Source organism: Gracilinanus agilis, chromosome 1, assembly GCF_016433145.1.
Source record: "Gracilinanus agilis isolate LMUSP501 chromosome 1, AgileGrace, whole genome shotgun sequence".
Taxonomy (NCBI): domain Eukaryota; kingdom Metazoa; phylum Chordata; class Mammalia; order Didelphimorphia; family Didelphidae; genus Gracilinanus; species Gracilinanus agilis.
Genome location: NC_058130.1, coordinates 767526592 through 767545119, shown reverse-complemented (window position 1 = coordinate 767545119; position 18528 = coordinate 767526592). Strand labels below are relative to the sequence as shown.

Below are 18528 nucleotides of genomic sequence, written 5' to 3'. Positions count from 1 at the left end.
GCCGGCGCGCACCAGCCTCCCCTCCCCTCCCCCTCCTGCCCCCTGGTTCCCATGGAGACCAAAGCCTATTAAGGACACTGCCTTGGAAGCCCATTGGAAGCCCCCGCTGGCCTCCCCTCGCCTGGCCTGCTGGGAGGGAGGGAGGGGACTGGGGAAAGGGGGGGGGGAGCAGGGGCCGGGGAGGCTTTGGAATTCGACCTGGGCCCCAGGCCACTCGACTGACCTGGCTACTTCTCCTGAACGCCGCCCCCCAACCTCCCTTCATGCCTTCCCCCCTCCCAGGACTGGGGCTGGGTGGGATCCTGGCCTGCCCCTGCCACGCTTGGGAAAAGGAATGATCATCCTTTGGGTGCTAGAAGGGAGCTCTGCCTCCCATCTGACAGAGGAAGAAACTGAGGCCCGGGAGGGATCGGAGATGAAGAACCAGAGTGAAATTTAGAGATCATCCCTTCCAAGCGGCTCTGCTTACTGCTTACTGGGGAGGAAACGGGGACATCCTAGATTTGGAGCTGGAGGGGAGTTCAGAACTCCTCCGCCAGCCCTTTCATTTTAGAGGGGGAGAAAACCCAGGCAGGAGAGCCGACCCAGAGAAGTCAGAGCTTTCCAGATTCCCCTTCAAACCCCTCATTTATGGAGGAGGCCCAGAGTGGTGACTCGCCCAAGATAACAAGGGTAAAAATGCCAAAGCCAGGCCCGTGGCCTTCCCAAGGCAGAAGGGGGAGCCACTTGGCCCAGTGGTACAGGTGGTAGCAGAAGCCGGGTGAGAAGGCAGGCTCTTCATTATTGAGCTCAGAAGATGGGGCCAAGGGAGAGTCAAGGTTGTTTGTGCCAAGTGGTGGGATACTGAGAAGTGGAAATACCTCTAGATTTGGGGGGCAAATGGGCAAGTCATTTCTACTCCCAAAGGTCTCAAATCCCTCATCAACAAAATGGAAGTTCCTTGTGGCTAGGGGCCATTTTATTGGTCATCCCATGCTCAGCTCCTAGTACCCGGCTCACTGTGTTCTTAAAAGTTCACTGAATTACAGAGAGGGTTAGACTCTCAGCTTTTCCTCCAGCCTTTATTTCTGTCTGGCTTTCCCCAAATTAGAGGTAACGTCCTTGAGATCAGAGCCCAGGTGGTAGCTACTGTGAGCTCCCCAACCTTGAGCCTGACAGGGTCTTCTTGGCCATAGTAATTATGGAAAACGGGTTTACAATGTTTTAGTTTTAAATCTTCTGTCTCAGAATTGATACTGAGTATGGGCTCCAAGACAGAAGAGCAGTAAGGGCTAGGCAAGGGGGTTAAATGACTTGCCCACAGTCACACAGCTAGGCAGTGTCTGAGACCTCATTTGAATCCAGGACCCTCCTGTCTCTATCCACTGAGCCACCTAGCTGCTCCTGTAAATAAATATTTGCTGAGTTGTTTTGTTAAGAGAGAAAAAAAACAAACAGTAGTAGTGTTGATTACTGGAGAAATAAAATCGGCTAACTTCTCTGTTTGGAAATAACTTCAGAAGCGGTCTAATCCAACCAAGGCCTAATCAGGAGCCCCCTTTGGTCCAAGGGAGCCAGTTTGGGATTGGAGGCCTGGTTCTATCCCCTACCAGCACTGTGCCCCACTTTCCTCACCTGTAAAAATGGGCACAGTTGGGCTATATGATTTAGGTCTTTTCCAGTTAAAAAATTCTGCAATTTCTATTTTGTTAGGCAAAGACTCTAGTAAGCACCAAACCTTTGAGAGCACTGAGTTGTTTTGGGGGGATTTTGCTGGGGGAGGTGTTGGAGAAAGGCTGGAAACCTGAATTTTTGCCACAAATTGAACAGATGATCTTAGATAAGTCTCTGGGCCTCAGTTGCTTTTTCTGTAGTACAGAGGGGATCGGATGAGGTCACCCTAAAGACCCTCTCAGCTTTTCAGATTAATTCTTGTTCCAATCTTAGGCCTGATTCCAGGGCTGGTTTGAGATCAGGCCACAAGATAGTGGCCTGGTGGAGGACAGAGCCCACCCAGTATATCTGTATTGACAGCTTTGGGCTGTTGCTGCATTCCTCTAGGGAGTAGGTCCCGTGTTGGTGTTTGGTGAATTTGGGGGGAGTACTTGGAAGTTCCTTTGGAAGGAAGTCTCAGGGGCCAGATGGGAAGTTTCATCATGCCTTTTTATTGGTAGCACAGTGCCAGGCTTCATAAATGTGGATGGATGGAAGGAAAGACAGATGGATGGACAGGTGGATGGATGGAAGGAAGAGAGAGATTGAGAGGAAGGAAGGAAGGAAAGCTAGATGGATGGACAGATGGAAGGAAGGAAAGATGGATAGATGGTCAGATGGAAAGATGGATGGACAGATGGAAGGAAGGACGCATGGACAGACAGATGAAAGGATGAATGGAAGGAAGGAAAGAAAGAGAGTGATAAGGGGGAAACAGATGGATGGATGGACAGACGGAAGGAAGGTTGGATGGACAGATGGAAGGATAGATGGAAGGAAGGGAGAAAGAGATTGAGAGGAAGGGAGGAAGGAAAGACGGATGGATGGATGGTCAGGTGGATGGAAGGAAGGATGGATGGAAGGAAAGGAGAAAGACTGAGAGGGAGGGAGGGAGTGAAGAAGACAGATGGATGGACAGACAGAAGGATGGATGGATGAATGGAAGGAAGGAAAGAAGGGAGAAAGATTTGGTGGGAGGAAGGAAGGAAAGACAGATGAATGGATGCTCAGGTGGACAGATGGAAGGATGGATGGATGGACAGACAGAAGGATGGATGGAAGGGAGAAAGAGATTGAGAGAGGGGGAGGAAGGAAAGACAGATGGATGGTCAGAAGGAAAGACGGATGGATGGAAGAAGTGATTGACTGACTAAATGTCTGGTAACTAAGGCTGGGTAGTCTTTATGGAATCCCCCGTCATTTCAGAACTTGGGTGTGTGAATATATATGTATGTGAGGGGAGGGGGAAATACTTGTGTGGAAAAACAACAGGATCCTTGAGAAAAAGAACTGGGCATGTGGGAGGGTTCTGGACAGACCCCCTTGTGAAGGAAGAGGAGATGGGGAAGGGTCACAGCATTTCTCAGGCTTTCCTGGGGTGACTCCAAACTTAGCTTCATCCCTGGATGGGGTTTGACATCAAGGAAACAAGAGACCCTAAAGTGGCGGGGAGGGGAGCCAGCTGGGGCTTGAGAATGAAGGAGAAGGCCTGTGGCTGCCAGAGCAAATGGCCCCTGTTGTAGAAGGTGCTGTCTCGGGGCAGAGACTGTAAACATTTTATGAATGTCATGTGCTTCCATTTTTCAGTATGGTGAAATCTGGGGATCCCTCCTCAGATTTTTAAACGCATAAAATAAAATCCCCGGATTCCAGAGGAAACCAACTCTTCTGAGGTGGTTCTCAACATAGTTTTTCCCACAGATCCTGGCTTCTGAACTTTGGCTTTGGGGTGACTTGGGGAGGCCGGGGAAGTGTGTGCTGTTGATGGAAGCCTGGGCTGGGCTGGATAGCAGGGACATTTCCCTTCCCCCACCTGTCCCCCCTCCCCCCATTCAGTGGGAGGCAGAAGCCTCATCCCTGCACTGGAGTTGCCCTAATTACTGCCTCTAGCAAAGAGGAAACCTCAATTAGAGGAAAGATCCTGCTATGAGAGAGTCAGCTGGAGTGGGCTGCCAGCTCTGGCTACAAAAGCTGAGGCTCTGTCTCCCCCCTCCTCTGCTCCCAGGGGCCCCTCTCTGGCTGGGGCTTTCAGTGGTCCTCAGCATCTCTGGCCAGTGGGTCGAATGGGTCCCCGGTGATGAAGGAGAGAAATGAGCTTGAGACAGAGCCAGAGAAGGAGAGGGAGAGAGAAACAGAGACACAAAGAATGAGGTAGACAGAGACTGACAGAGAAAGGATGAGAGAGAGAATCAGACAGACAGAGGGAGAATGGGAGGGAGAGAAAGAGAGGGAGAAGAGACAGAGACAAAATGAGAATGGGAGGGAGAGGAGACAGAGAGATAGATAGAGAGACAGAATGAGACAGTGAGAGAATGGGAGGGAGGGAAGGAGGGAGACCAAAACAGAGGCAGTGCGTGCCTGTGAGTCTGTGTGTCTGTCTGTCGCCCACTCTGGCCTGTCCCCCTGGGCCGGGTGGTGGGGTGGGAGGCGTGGTGATGGGAAGGGGGGGCTGGATTCAAGGGCTCATGTGTCTTCCAGGTGGATGATGCCATGCTAATGTTTGACAAAACCACCAATCGCCACCGAGGTAAGCCGTGCCCCTTCCCCCTCCGGCCTGGGTCAGGGGCCCCTGGCCATGGCGGGGCCTCCAGGTCACAGCTGCCTTTCATGTCTCCTGCTGACATCCTAGCCTCAGGATCCCGGCTCTCCCTGGTGCCTGGCAGCACAGAGGGCTTTTGTCCGGCCGGTTTCCTGTGCTAGAACTTTGGGGCAGTTGCAGATAGCAGAGGGGGACGGGCCCCGCCTCGCTCCCCAGCGGTGGCTCCAGCCTGTGGAGGCTGCGGGGGCCTTACCTTGTCCTGGTAATCTGAGCCCTGGGACAGGCAGACCCAGGGACAGACTGACTCCACAGCCGGGGAGGCGACGCCTTCCTCCCATCCAGTGACTTCCCAGCTGGGTTTGCCCCGGTACTGCCTGGGAGCCCTCTTAGGGACGGTGCCTTCTCAGGACTACCATCAGCCCCTTGAGGAAGGAGCTTCAGGGAAGTGCCCAGGCGGGCTGGAGGCGGCCAGACTCCAGGGAAGGGGGGGGAGCAAACAGAGCAGGATAAGTATTTTCTGAGCTCAACCTAAAATAGAAATGGACGGACTACTTTGATAGGTAGTGAGTTCCCCATCCCTGGGGGTCTTCAGTCAGTCAACAAACATTTATATAATCCCTTCATATATGCTGGCCGTCACAAGGGGCAACTCGGTACCTCCCGCAGTGAATAGAGAGCCAGGCCTGGAGACAGAAGATTTTGGGTTCAAATCTGGCTTCAGATACTTCCTAGCTCTGAGACCTTGGGAGAGTCACTTAACCTCAGTTGTCTAGCCCTTATGGCCCTTCTCTCTTGGAATTGATACAAAGAATAAGGTTTATTTATTTTTTAAACTCTCGCCTTCCGTTTTGGAGTCAATACTGTGTATTGGCTCCAAGGCAGAAGAGTGGTAAGGGTGGGCAATGGGGGTTAAGTGACTTGCCCAGGGTCACACAGCTGGGAAGTGTCTGAGGTCAAATTTGAACCCAGGACCTCCTGTCTCTAGGCCTGGCTCTCAATCCACTGAGTTACCCAGCTGCCCCCTGGTTTATTTTTTTTTAATTGGGGTCCCCTTAGGAAACGAAGCAAAGAGGGGAAAGGCCCAGCCCGGGAGGGTCTTACACTCTAATGGGGGAGACAGTGTGGTGGTGGTAACTTTTATTCAGGGAGGGGACAGAAAAGCTTGCAGAAAATGGAGATTTTTAACCCCAGGATGAACACTGAGGTCCTTATGAGGGGATCCCTCCTAACTGTGCTGGGTCTAGATGGCCTCTAAGGCCCATTTCTAATTCCGAGATAACTGAGAGGGGGAAAACCAGAGGACAGGGGGCAGCTGGGGGCTCAGTAGACAGAGAATCAGGCCCGAAGTTGGGACAGAGGTCCTGGATTCAAATCCAGCCTCAGACACGTGTCGACTCAGTGACCCTGGGCAAGTCACTTAAGCCCAGTTGCCTAATCTTTACTGCTCTTCTGTCTTAGAATGGGTAGAAGGGAAGGATTGATAAAACTTTTAAGAAGGAAAAGAAGGGTTCGGCGTCAGCAGTGCTTAATCCCCGTTTTTCATCCCCTCGGCTCACGTCCGCCCTCCCTGAGGGCTGGGGCTCACCTCTGCCCGGCTCCCTGGGCCGGGGTCTCTTCTTCCCCTCCCAGGGTTCGGGTTCGTCACGTTTGAGAGTGAGGACATCGTGGAGAAGGTCTGCGAGATTCACTTCCACGAGATCAATAATAAGATGGTAAGTCGGGGCGGGAGGCGCCGCCATCTGTGCTTCGGAGGAAAAGGGGAAACCGAGGCCAGGCGACGAGCCTTCCGGGCTCCGACGCCTCCGAGGGCGGGCGGACGGGGCGGGCCGTGGATCACGGGACAGGGAAGAGCTGCGCCAGCCGCCGGAGGAGGGGCCCTGAGACCTGGGGCTGCCCCGATGGCGCGGGGAAGGGGGCGCTGAGCCGGAGCTTCTCCTTGCAGGTAGAATGTAAGAAAGCCCAGCCAAAGGAGGTGATGTCGCCCACGGGCTCTGCCCGGGGGAGGTCCCGAGTCATGCCCTACGGGATGGACGCGTTCATGCTGGGCATCGGCATGCTGGGTAAGTGGAGGCGCCGCCCTTCCCTCCCCCCCCCCCCCAGGCCCTTCCTGACCGACCGCCGGGATGTCGGGAGAGCCGCCGCGGCCCGAGGCCCAGAGACGGCACGTGACGTGCCTCCGGTCACCCGGGAAGTGACAGCTGGAACTAGAAGCCCGGTTTCCCGGCTAGCCAGGCCGGGCCACTTCCTTTTCCCGGGGGCGGCCAGGGCTGGCCTGTGGGCTGCCTTCTGTGGCCTCGCGTGCGGCAGGGAAAGAGCAGGCGCGGCGCTGCCCTCTGCTGGCCATCCGGGGCGCTGCGGCCCGGGCCACCTGCTCCCTCTGAACCGTGAGGCCTAGCCAGGGAGGGCATCCCGGCTCCTCTCCTGGGTCCGTGCCCGCCATGCGCCAGGCCCCGCGTCTGACCCACTCTGTGCCAGGGGGATACAGGCCCCTCCTGGTGGGGCCCTGGCACCGGAGGAGAACGCTAGAGCCTGGGCCCTGGTTCTCTCATCTTTAAAATGGAGCCAATAATCCAGGAAGAGTCCCGAAGGCTTAAAGCATCAGAAGATGTGGGAGCTCGGCCTCCCAGGGAGGTTGGGACCCATCCGGGAATCCTCTGAGATGAGGTGCTGGTCATTCAGGCTGGAGTGGTTGGTCCTTTCTTTCTCCAGCTCATTTGACAGATAAGGAAACTGAGGCAGACAGGGTGAGACGACTGCCCGGGGTCACACAGCTAGTCTGCCATTTCCTTCTCCGGCTCATTTGACAAATGAGGACACTGAGGCAAAGAGGGTGAAGTGACTTGCCCGGGGCTGCCCAGCTAATAAGTGTCTGAGGCAGGATTTGAACGTGGGTCCTCCCCACTGTAGGCCTTGCACTCTAGCCACGTGCCATCCAGCTACCCATAGAAAGGTCGTAGATCTGCAGCTGGAAGAGACTTCCAGGCCATCTAGTGTGACGCTCCCATTTTATAGACAGGAAAGTAAAGGAAGTTCCGGGATGGACCGAAGTAATCGAGGATCTTCACCAGGGCCTCTGATTCCCGATGCAACGCTCTTTCTGTTGTACCATGTTGCCTCTCCTAAAAGATTTGCCCAAACACTTAAAAAAGAAAAACACCTTTGTGGCAGAGCACCATTGCTACCCCACGGGTGACTTAGCCACGCCTCAGGCTCCCCTTTCTTGGGTCAGGCAATACCTGTCACCCTCGAGATAGGTGAAGACGGCGGTCATTCTCTAGAAGGTCCATCCTGGAAACTCAGAGCTCGGGGAAAGGTTCTGCCTTGCGTAGATGTTCCCAGGGCTCTTCTGTGGCCTGCCCATCCTCTTCCCACCCCCTCTCTTTTGGGGCAGAGTTAAGTGATTTGCCCAGGGTCACACAGCTAGAAAGTATCTGAGATTAGACTTGAACCCAGGACCTCCCCATCTGTAGGCCTGGCTCTCTATCCATTGGGTCCTGAGCTGCCCTTCCATGAGGTTGGCTGGATAAAGATCCTGGAGTGATTTGCCATTTCCTTCTCCAGGATTAGACAAACAGAGCTTAAATGACTTGTCCAAGGTCACCTAGACACAGATCTGACAGTTGGATCCATTTCTTAGTTGTGGTGCTGGACTAGGTGACATCTCAGGACCTTTCCACCATGAAATCTTTGGTCTTGGGAGACAGAGAATGTTCAGAAAGCATTTACGTTTAAGCACCATCAATTTGTCTCTTATATTATCATTATTATTACCACCAGCTGGATGAGCCAGAGCCAGGCCTTTGGCCTCTTTTCAAGCTTCCTCATTCATAAAACTGAGATAGAAACCCCAGAAGCCACCCCTCGTCCTTCCTTAAGGGCCTCCCTGGGGTGGCGGGAACAGGAGGCGCCAAGTCAATGGCGGCCATCATCCCGATGATGGTCGTGGGAGCTCTGCTTCCCTTTAGCAGTTTGTTTTAGAGGGGATTTGCTGGGTGGAAACCCAGAAGCCAGTGAACTCCCAGCTCAAAGAGGGCCAAGAAGCTTCCCTTCTCCAGGCCAGGTTCCCCTGCAGACCTCAGGAAAGATGCTGGGCCCCAGGCTGGCCGCTCTGCAGGACGATGGGCTGAAGGAACCGAGGAAGGAGAGCTTCCTTTGACATCCAAGTCAGTGAGCGTCAGGAGGGCTTCCAGTAGAAGGAAGATCAGGCTTTTCAGGTTTGACTGAGAGAGCAGAACCAAGAGTGACAGGAAGAAGCAGCAAAAAGAAAACTTCTAGATAGCCCAGTGGTTAGAGCACCAGGCCTGGAGTCTGGAGGCCCTTTTTCCATTGTGGCCTCAGGCACTTCCTAACTGGGTGGCCCTGGGCAAGTCACTTAGCCCCATTGCCTAACCCTGGCCCTTCTGTCTCAGAGTTGTCACTAAGACGCAAAGCGAGGGTTTAAAAAAAAGAAAGAAAGAAAACTTCTTATGGTTAATGTTAGCTGGAGTAAGGATGTGGTCTGTCTTCTTTCCCCAAGATCAGACAGCGCTAGCCATTGGGATTCTATGGCCCGGCCAGGCAGCCTCGGCCCCCTGTGTCCCCCACAACCAGTCCTGGGCTGGCCAGGCAGCCTCGGCCCCCTGTGTCCCCCGTGTCCGGTCCTGGACCAGCCGGGCAGCCTCAGCCTCCTATGCGCCCCCGTGTCCGGCCCTGGGCCCGGCTCGGACAGCTCAGATCCACCAATGGGCTCTGCAGGGTGTGAGCCGACCTCATTTACCCACAGGTTATCCAGGCTTCCAAGCAGCAACCTACGCCAGCCGGAGTTACACAGGCATCGCGCCCGGCTATACCTACCAGTTTCCCGGTAAGTGCCACGGGCCTCGCTGCCCTGTGCCAGCATGCCCCCGCGCCCCTGCTCAGGCGGCTGCCTCCCCCTCCCTGAGGGCAGGATGACCGGGGGTGCATGGCTCGGGGATGCAAAGGAAGGGCACCCTACCTTCCGGCTGAGGAAGAGGGTCCCTGGGGTGGGGATGCCCCCGCATGGTGCCCTGGCCTCCCCATCTAAGGTTCTCAGGGTTGTCCCCTCCCCAGAGCTGGAAACATTTCTCAGGACCAGCTTGTACATGTGGGAGCTCCCCCTGGTCTCTGGTCCCAAGATGGGGGCCATCAGTTGTCCCTCCCCTCGGTCTGGGGCGCTGAACTCCCTCCTGTGTCCTGGGGGCAGGCAGCGGCTCTCTCGGTCTCTTTCCTTCGGGGCAGCCCCCCTCCCCTGCCTAGGCTTCTGGACACTGTGCATGGACTGGTCTTGCTGCTGTGAGTGTGTCTCTGCTGGGCCCTGCCCCCCGGGCTGCCCCACCTTCCTAAGCTGTTTTGTGCATTTCCTTTTAGAATTCCGTGTAGAGCGGACCCCTCTCCCGAGCGCCCCCGTCCTCCCTGAGCTCACAGGTCAGTCCCTTGGATTTCCTACACCTCACAGACTGGATGGGGAGAAAGAAGGGACCCAGGGACCATCCGAGGGGCAGGGAGACCGGACATGGTCACTCTGCCCCGTCCGCTTGACCACAGTCCCCTCCCCTCCCACCCTCTCACCCCCCCACTCTACCAGGCGATGCCCAGGAGGGGGACAGCCTGGGGCGGTGACCAACTTCCCCAAGGAAAAACTGTCCTTGCTCTAAGCCGATCCTGACGCCGTAGGGTTAGGTCAGGCTCTCCCGGGGACGGCTGGTCATGGGAGCTCGCCTGGGCCTTTGTCCCTAGCCTAGAGATCGGGGAGGAAAGGAGAGCCAGGAAGGGGTGAGAGTGTGTGTGTGTGTGTGTCCAGGGCCGGGCAGAATGCCGGTGACCTCCCTGCTTAGTCTGTGCCTCTCCCGATACCCCACGACACTGCAGACCCCAAACCTGGCCCTGGATGACGCTTGTGCGTGCGGCTGCTGCTTTGAGATGAGCTGTTTCTTCCACAGCTGGATTCCTCCAGGCTCTGGGGGTGGTCTGGGCATCTTTGAGCAGATCACATCCTAAAAAACGAATGGTGAGGGGGAAGGAGAGAACGAATGACGGGGAGGGACGGGGAGTCAGAGGGCACCGAGGGAACAGCATCTTCCCTTTGCCAGAATCACAACCCGACTCTTGGCTTGGGATTGGCCGTGGACCGCCCATGGGGAAGTGGAGTAATGACTGTGGTGGTCTTTGGGCTTCACTGGCAAGGCATGATGGTAGTTTACCAAAAGGGGCCGTCGTTGTTTCAAGGGAGTCTTCTAAGCCAATGGCTGTTTAGACGGGTTCCCAAAGAAATCACGCGCTCCCTCTCCCAAAAAACTACCCACCCAAAAAGAATCCTGGAGAAGACAAACCTCGGTCTATGCACCCACGTAGCAGGCCTCCTTGATGAAAACCTGAGACAGAGACAAGTGCTCACAGATGATTTCCTTCCACAGCCCAAATCTGTCAAGATGATTGAAAGGTGTAGAAGGGAACTATCCTCCTGGCATTTGTTTTTGTGATGTGCTTTCAATAGTGTAGGAAATTCTCTTCCGATGTAAATTAGCAACAGCTGTACCATTTGTAGTCTTAGAGATTTAGACCCTCTGAGGCTCAACCATTTCCCCAGGCTCACACAGCCAGTTGGGGTGCTGGGGGGGACCAGAGCCTGGCCTTCATCCTTTTGGGGCAGATTCTTAATCCACAAGGCCATATGCTACTCACACTGTCGATGGTGTATTGTTTTTTAAATGAGAATTTAACTCAGTAGCATGAAATGAAGCCTCCCAAGTGCTCTTTAGGCCAGATTCCTCCAATCGTGCAGGATTCTAGGACAGATGCAACTGTGGAGTTTATTTATTATTGAACAAAGCATAAATCAAATATGGTCACCTCTGAGGTTCACCAGTGTCCAGATGAAATAAAGATTCCCTAAGGGCAGCGAGGTGGCACCACAGGGCACTGGATCTGGCGTCGGGAAGATTCACATTCCTGAGTGCCAATCTGGCCTCAGATATTAACTGTATGACCCTGGGCAAGTCACTTCACCTTGGTTGCCTCATCTGTAAAATGAGCTGGAGAAGGGAATGGCCAACGGCTTCAGGATCCCTACCGAGAAAACCCCATCTGGAGTCACAGAGGGTTGGACATGCCTGAACTAACTGTATAGAGCCAAGAAGCCTGTGAGCGTGCGAAGCTCGTGCTGGTGCACAAGAGACTCTGGTGCAGGAAAGCACGGCCGAAGGAGACGGCCCCGGAATGTGAGTCCGTTCACCGGAATGCCAGGCAGACGCCTCGGGAGAGGCGGTGAGTTGGGCCCACGCAGGATGTGGAAGAAGGTGGGCAGAGAGCCCTCGGCACGCGCCTCCTCGCCGCCGCCAAAGCCGTCTCTTAATGCTGCCAGCCTGGCTCACGGAGCCGCCGGCTCTCAGGCCCATCCCGGAGTCACATGAGAGGCCGCCCAAAGCGCCACAGGGGCGGGCGGCAGAGAGCGAGCTCCAAAGAAGGGCTGGAACAGAGCGTCTCCTCCACGCGTCCCTGGGGACAGGGCGGTGCGGTGCCTGCCATGGGAGACCTCAGAGTGGGGCAAAGACATGGACCGGCCGGCGAGTATTCAGCGCCTCCGAGCTACCAGGGGAACCCCAAGACCATCATCGGCCAGAGGGAGACCCAAGGATGCGTAAAAGCCCAGAAGCGGCCCAGTAAGAGGGGCAGGCACGGAGGGACACCTGAACGAGGGCGAGGGCTGCAGAAGAGCATGGCGGAGGCGAGAGCATGCGCTGATTGGCCTTGGTAAGGCGCCGCCTGTGTGCCAGGCACATACTGGGTGCTCATCGATGTTTATTGAAAGGATAAAGGATGGCACGGGGCAGCCGCATGGCACAGTGGATAGAGAGCCAGGCCTGGAGATGGGAGTTCCTGGGTTCAAATTTGGCCTCAGGTGCTGCTTAGCTGGATGACCCTGGGCAAGTCACTTAACTCCAGCTGCCTGTTGGACCTCCTACTTGGTACTGATCCTCAGACAGAAGATATGGGTTTAAAACTAAAACCAAAAACAAGGATGAATATACCAGGCACCATGTTAAACATTAGAAAAGCAGGACAACGGCTCCTGCCCTCAAGGAGCTGGAAGTGCAACGAGGGAGACAGCATGAAGACATCCTCATCTGCAAGCGAGATCTTCGAGGAGTAGACAGAAGGTAGTGGGAGGGGAGGCAGCTGGGGGATTCCAGAAGCCCTACAGGAGGCGAGCTTCGAGAGGAGTCTCAGAGGAGGCCAAGAGGCCGAGGTGAGGAGGGGCAGAATTCCAGTGAGCACGAAGGCAAGGACGCGGGAGATGAGAGTGTCCTAGTCAAGGAGCCTCAAGTAGGCCAGAAGATGGGGATGGCAGGAGAGGTAGAAGATAAAGCTGGACAGGTGGAAGAGGCCACGTTAGAAAGAACTTGAAGTGCCAAACAGAAGTTACTCTTCAGCTGGAGAGAATAGGGCGCTATGGGAGCTCCTTGAGGAAGGGTATGAACTAGGCCTGAAAAAAAATCACCTTGGCAGCTGAGCGGAGGATGAAAATGGAGTGGGGAGAGCCTGGAGGCAGGGAGACCAGAAAAAAGGCTACTGAGTAGTCAAGGTAAAAGATGATTTGGCCTTAAACCAAGATGGTGGCTCTATGGGCAAAGCAACGAAATAGAGGAGAGACGGGAAGGTGGAAACGACAAGATACAACACTGCATTGGATTTATAGCAGCAAGATGGCCCAGATGGTAGAATAGCAGGCCTGGAGTCAGCAAGACCTGAGTTCAAATCTAGCCTCAGACACACACACACACACACACACACACACACACACACACACTACCTTTGTGACGCTGGGCAAGTCTCTTCACCCTGTTGGCCTCAGTTTTCTCATCTGTAAAATGAGCTGGAGAAGGAAATGGCCCACTACTCTAGTATCTTAGCTGTGTGACCCTGGACAAGTCACTTCACCCTCTTGGCCTCAGTTTCCTTATCTTAAAATGAGCTGGAGAAGGAAATGGCCTGCCACTTTAGTATCTTTGCCAAGAAGACCCCCAAAGGTGTCAGAGTCAGACATGCCTGAAAAACGACTAAACGACATCCATAAAAACAGTTTTAAAAGCACTCTAGGTTCCAGGGCTATTGTGAGAAACAAATGAGATGTTTAAATACTTTGCAAACCTTAACTCTTATTTTATTATTATTAGGTACAGGGCAACAGAGACCGAGAAATCAAGGTTAGCACTGAGCTGATGGGCCTGGGTGGCTTAGAGGAAGGGGGTGCCTTTAAGAGTAATGGAGAGTTTTGAGGAAAGAGAATGAATTCAATTTTGGACACGCTGAGTTTGATAAGCTTCTGGCATATCCTGCTCGAGAGGCTCCAGAGGCGGCTGGCGATGTGTGAAAGAGGCGGGAGGTTAATACAGACGTCCATCCATCTGATCCTTGAATCCACGGAAGCCGATCAGATCAGCCCGTGAAGCCTCTCTGGAGAGAGAAGAGAAGGAGGAGCCTTGGGGGACACCTGGGGAAAAGGAAGGAGCCTGAGAAGGAGCAGCGGGTCAGTGGATGGGGGAAAAGAACAAAACCAACCAACCAACCAACCCAGGAGAAAAGAGAATCACAAAAACCGCAGAGGAGAGTATCCAGGAAAAGAAGGTCTGGAGAAAGTCTTTAGGTTTGGCAGTAGATGAAAAGGGGCAGCTGGGGAACTCAGTGGATGGAGAGTGAGGCCTAGAGATGGGCAGTCCTGGGTTCAGATACTTCCTAACTGGGTGACCCTGGGCAAGTCACTTTACCCTCATTGCCTAGCCCTCGTCGCTCTTCTTTGAATGGACACTGAAGATAAGTGTTGTTTTTTAGGAGATCATTAGTGACTTGGGAGAGGGCAAGTTTCAGTTGGACAGTTAGCCCAGTGGCCAAACTAGAAGAAAGGAAATGGAGACCCACATTCAGGCTTAGATGGCATGAAAGGGAGGAGGGATCTGGTCGATAGCTAGCTGGCACGGACTGATCCAGTTGAGGGATTTCTAAGGGTGAGGAGAGGTGGGTGGGTTTGTAGGCAACAGAGAAGAAAGAGACAGGAAGACCTGAACTCAGATCTATCTCTGGCACTTTTAGGGACTTTGGTGGCCATCAAGGCAGCTTAGGCGGTCCAGTGGAGGGAATCCTGGATCTGGTCCCAGGGAGACTCCTGAGGTCAAATCTTGCTGTAGATCAGGGGTCGGCAACGTATGGCTCTTCTGAGGGCCAGATGTGGCTCTTTCTGCAGGAGCCATAAAGTCCATTTTTTTTCAGGCGCTGTTACAGGAGCAGCACTGTGAGCACTGGACGGCTCTCACGAAATTACATTTTAAAAAATGTGGCAGGGGGCAGCTGGGTAGCTCAGTGGATTGAGAGTCAGACCTAGAGACAGGAGGTCCTGGGTTCAAATCTGGCCTCAGATACTTCCCAGCTGTGTGACCCTGGGCAAGTCACTTAACTCCCATAGCCTAGCCCTTACCACTCTTCTGCCTTGGAGCCAATACACAGTACTGACTTCAAGACAGAAGATGAGGGTTTAAAAAAAAAAATGTAGCGTTTATGGCTCTCACAGCCAAAAAGGTTGCCGACCCCTGCTGTAGACACTAGCTGTGGGATCCTGGGTGAGTCACCTGTAAACTCTGCCTCAGTTTCCTCATTTGTAAAATGGGGTTAAGAAGAGGTACTTGTGATGGCTGCCTCCCAGGTTGCCGTGAGACGCCGGTGAGGTGGGGGCGGGGGGGCGAGGATAAGCATCTGTAGCCGTGCCGGCTCTCATCAGAAATGGGGTTGAGGCCGGCAGAGGCCCAGAGCGCTTCCCTGGGACGCACAGTCTGGTCCGCCTCAGTGTGGTTAGAAGCTGCAGTGGGCAGGCTCGGACAGGAGAGGGCGCTCGTGCTTAGTCCCAGACAAAAGCCCCAAAGGTGGCCTTCCTGGGCTCCTGGAGGGGTCCGAGCTGGGAGGGAGGAAGAGCTCCAACAACCCCCTTTCATTTTACAGATGAAGAGGCCTTCAGTGACCCGCCCACAGCCCCACGTGTAGTAAATAGCAGAGGGGGGACTCGAACCCGGCTCCTAAAGGCCCAGAGCCCAACAGTACAGGGTCAAAGGAGAGGACATTGTAGAGTAGCTGGCACCCAGCCGGTGTATGTACCCTACAGACGCTTCTTTCCCTTTCCCTGGTGCCCATTTAGAATCGTGGGTTCAAACCAGCCCTCCGTTTTGCTCACTGAACACCTTCTGCACACCAGGCGCTCCAGGGAACACGGGAAAGTTCAGGCGTTTCCCATTTGGGTAGCGGTCAGACTGGGATCACAGTGCGAAAGCTGCGAGGGTCGTCAACCAGAATCTAGCAACACCCCCTCACGTTAGGGATGAGGAAGCTGAGTCCCAGAGGGCACCCACAGGGGTGGGATTTGAACTCGGGTCCTGACTCCACATCCAGCTTTCTTGTCTGTGGGCCCTGTGGTCTTCCCCGAAGCCCTCTGAGGTCCCTTCCAGTTCTGAGATTCTGTCCTCAGTTAAGAAGATGGGTTGAACCCACAAAAAGCCGCAGGGCCGCCCGGGAATGACGAGAGAACAAGCGTTTATTGAGCTCCTCCCGCGTGCCAGACACTGCAGAGTACGTCACAGACGTTAGCCGATGGGGCCCGGAGGCAGGAGGACCCGGATTCAGATTTGGCCTTGAGACACTTGCTAGCTGTGTGACCCTGGGCAAGTCACGTAACCCCATTCGCCTAGCCCTTCCCTTCTGTCTTAGAGTTGTTACTAACCCAGAAAGTGAGGGTTTTAAATAAGAAAGTGATCTCAGTGGATCCTTATGCAATCCTGGGAGGCAGGTTCTTTTATTAGCCCCATCGTTCAGATAAGGAAATGGAGGCAGGCAGTGGTTCTGTGACTTGTCCAGGAGCTCACAGCGACTGGGTGTCTGAGGCAGACTTTGAGCTCAGCTCCTCCTGACTGTCCATGCCCTGCTGAGCGGCCATGGAGGAAGGAGAGCGAGCTCGGGCCCTGGGCTAAGGTGAGCCTGCAGCTGGCTCCCGTCTGGGCAGGACCTGTAAAAGATGCAGCCTCCCTCTGCACCCCCAGACCTCCCTGGACAACTCCGGGAATTCTCTTTCCCTCCACCGTCTGGCTGCTCCTTCCATTTCCACTCTGGCCCCAGGCAGGCCTGGGCAGCTGCCCGAGACCCTGCCGGCGAGGGGCTGTGGAGGGCTGACGCTCCTTTCGTTGAAGAAGAGCAGCTTGAGAGACCCGTCCCTGTCCCTTCTCTTTCAGCAATCCCGCTCACTGCTTATGGGCCCATGGCCGCCGCTGCCGCCGCCGCCGCCGTTGTCCGAGGAACAGGTGAGACTGCCATGGGATGTAGGGGATGGATGGATAGATGGATGGATGGATGGACGGACAGATGGACAGATGGACGGAGGGTAGGAGGGGTGGATGGACAACTGGATGAATGGAGGGAGGGATAGACAGACAGTTGGAGGGAGGGAGGCATGGACAGATGGATGGATGGACAGATAGGTAGATGGATGGATAGAGGGAGAGATGGACAGATGGATGGATGGATAGAGGGAGGGAGGAAGAGAGGGATGGATGGATAGGTGGATGGGTGGAAGGATGGATGGACAGATGGAGGGAGGGGGTAGGGGGGAGGGATGGAGGGACAGAGGGAGGGATGGACGGATGGATGGATGGATAGATAGAGGGAAAGATGGAGGGATGGACGGATAGGTGGGTGGGTGGATGGATGGACAGAGGGAGAGAGGGATGGATGGATGGAGGGAGGGAAGGATGGAGGGATGGACAGATGGATGGATAGAGGGAGGGAGAGATGGATGGACAGATAGATGGATGGATAGAGGGAGGGATGGATGGACAGAGGGAGGGATGGATGGACAGAGGGAGGGAAGGATGGTGGGATGGATGGACAGAGGGAGGGAGGGAGGGGATGGATGGATAGGTGGATGGATGGATGGATAGATGGAGGGAGGGAGAGATGGACAGATGAATGGATGGATAGATGGAGGGAGGAAGAGATGGATGGACAGATGAATGGATGGATAGATGGATAGAGGGAGGGATGGATGGACGGATGGATGAGTGGACAGACGGACAAATGGATAGAGGGAGATGGATGAGTGGACCGACGGACGGATGGAGCCAGGGATACAAGAAGAGAGATGCAGTCCTCTCTTGGGCAGGCGGGGAGGTGTTTTCCTTCCCACTCTTGGGAAGAACGGAGGCTGGGACTGGGGCCTGCATCTCCTCTGGGAGAAGTGGGCAGTGGGGCTATGGGCGGGGGTGGCAGGCATGGTGTATCAGGGAAGGGGCTAGTCTGTTGGGCTCTTTTCTCTGGGTTGTCAGGATCTCACCCCTGGGCGCTGGCTCCCCCTCCAGGTTCGACCCCAAGCCGTACAGGGGGCTTCCTGGGCACCACGAGCCCCGGCCCCATGGCCGAGCTCTATGGGGCGGCCAACCAGGATTCCGGGGTCAGCAGTTACATCAGTGCCGCCAGCCCTGCCCCCAGCACTGGCTTTGGCCACAGCCTTGGGGTGAGTAGTGTGACCTGGGCTCTGGTTTCCCATAGTGCTCTTGGTGGCCCTAGAGAGCGGGACCCCGTTTGAATGGAAGGGAGAGAGGAGAACCCTTATCCCCTGTTGTGAAAGAAGGGGCTGGAGTCCAATAAGACTTGGGGAGGGCAGTATCTTTGCTTGATTGAGCGGATTTATTTTTGCTTAATTATATGTTTGTTATAAGGGAGGGTTCCACCCGGCGGGTGGGAGGGGAGTCTTTGGGAAGTCCCAGAAAGCCCCCCCCAAAAAGAGTAAGGAAGCATTTCTCCTGCCCCCTTCTAAAGAAAGAAAAAAGCAGTGAATCTTCTGAATGAAGCCGTGTCATGGGGAGAAGGGCATCTTGAGCTGTCCTTCCTCTAACTTTCTCAGTCTGCTGAATTCAGGATTTTGGCTTCCTTCCCTTGCAGGGTCCCTTGATTGCAACAGCTTTCACCAATGGGTACCACTGAGTCAGGGGACCAAGGAGGCAGGAGGTAAGAAGCCCATGAAGGGACACGGTGGGGGGGTCAGGACAAAGGAAGCAGGCTTGGAAAAGAAGGGGGGAAGGCAGGGAGGCTTGGAATCAGAGGACCTCCAAATTGGCAGGGGCCCCGGGATGTGGAGAGTAGTGTAGATGCTTTAGGGCACAGATTTCTTCTATTCCTCCATGCTGAAGCTATTGATTCAGAGGATGCTTAGGGAGGAGGGGGCCAAAAGTGGGAGCGAAAGACCTTTGGTCTTATGCTAGAAGTTGTGG

General features: G+C 54.8%; 1 protein-coding gene across 1 annotated transcript in view; it reads left to right on the top strand.

Annotated features, from left to right (window-relative positions):
• The window catches only part of MSI1 (musashi RNA binding protein 1), a 66689-nt gene extending 48448 nt beyond the window's left edge, over positions 1 to 18241 (top strand). The window contains exons 7-14 of the mRNA XM_044685450.1: positions 4171 to 4219; positions 5861 to 5943; positions 6174 to 6291; positions 8994 to 9074; positions 9599 to 9655; positions 16495 to 16563; positions 17617 to 17771; positions 18200 to 18241. Of these exons, the coding sequence (XP_044541385.1) occupies positions 4171 to 4219; positions 5861 to 5943; positions 6174 to 6291; positions 8994 to 9074; positions 9599 to 9655; positions 16495 to 16563; positions 17617 to 17771; positions 18200 to 18241 (654 nt within the window). The remainder of the gene's footprint in view (positions 1 to 4170; positions 4220 to 5860; positions 5944 to 6173; positions 6292 to 8993; positions 9075 to 9598; positions 9656 to 16494; positions 16564 to 17616; positions 17772 to 18199) is intronic.
• The last annotated feature ends 287 nt before the right edge of the window (positions 18242 to 18528 follow it).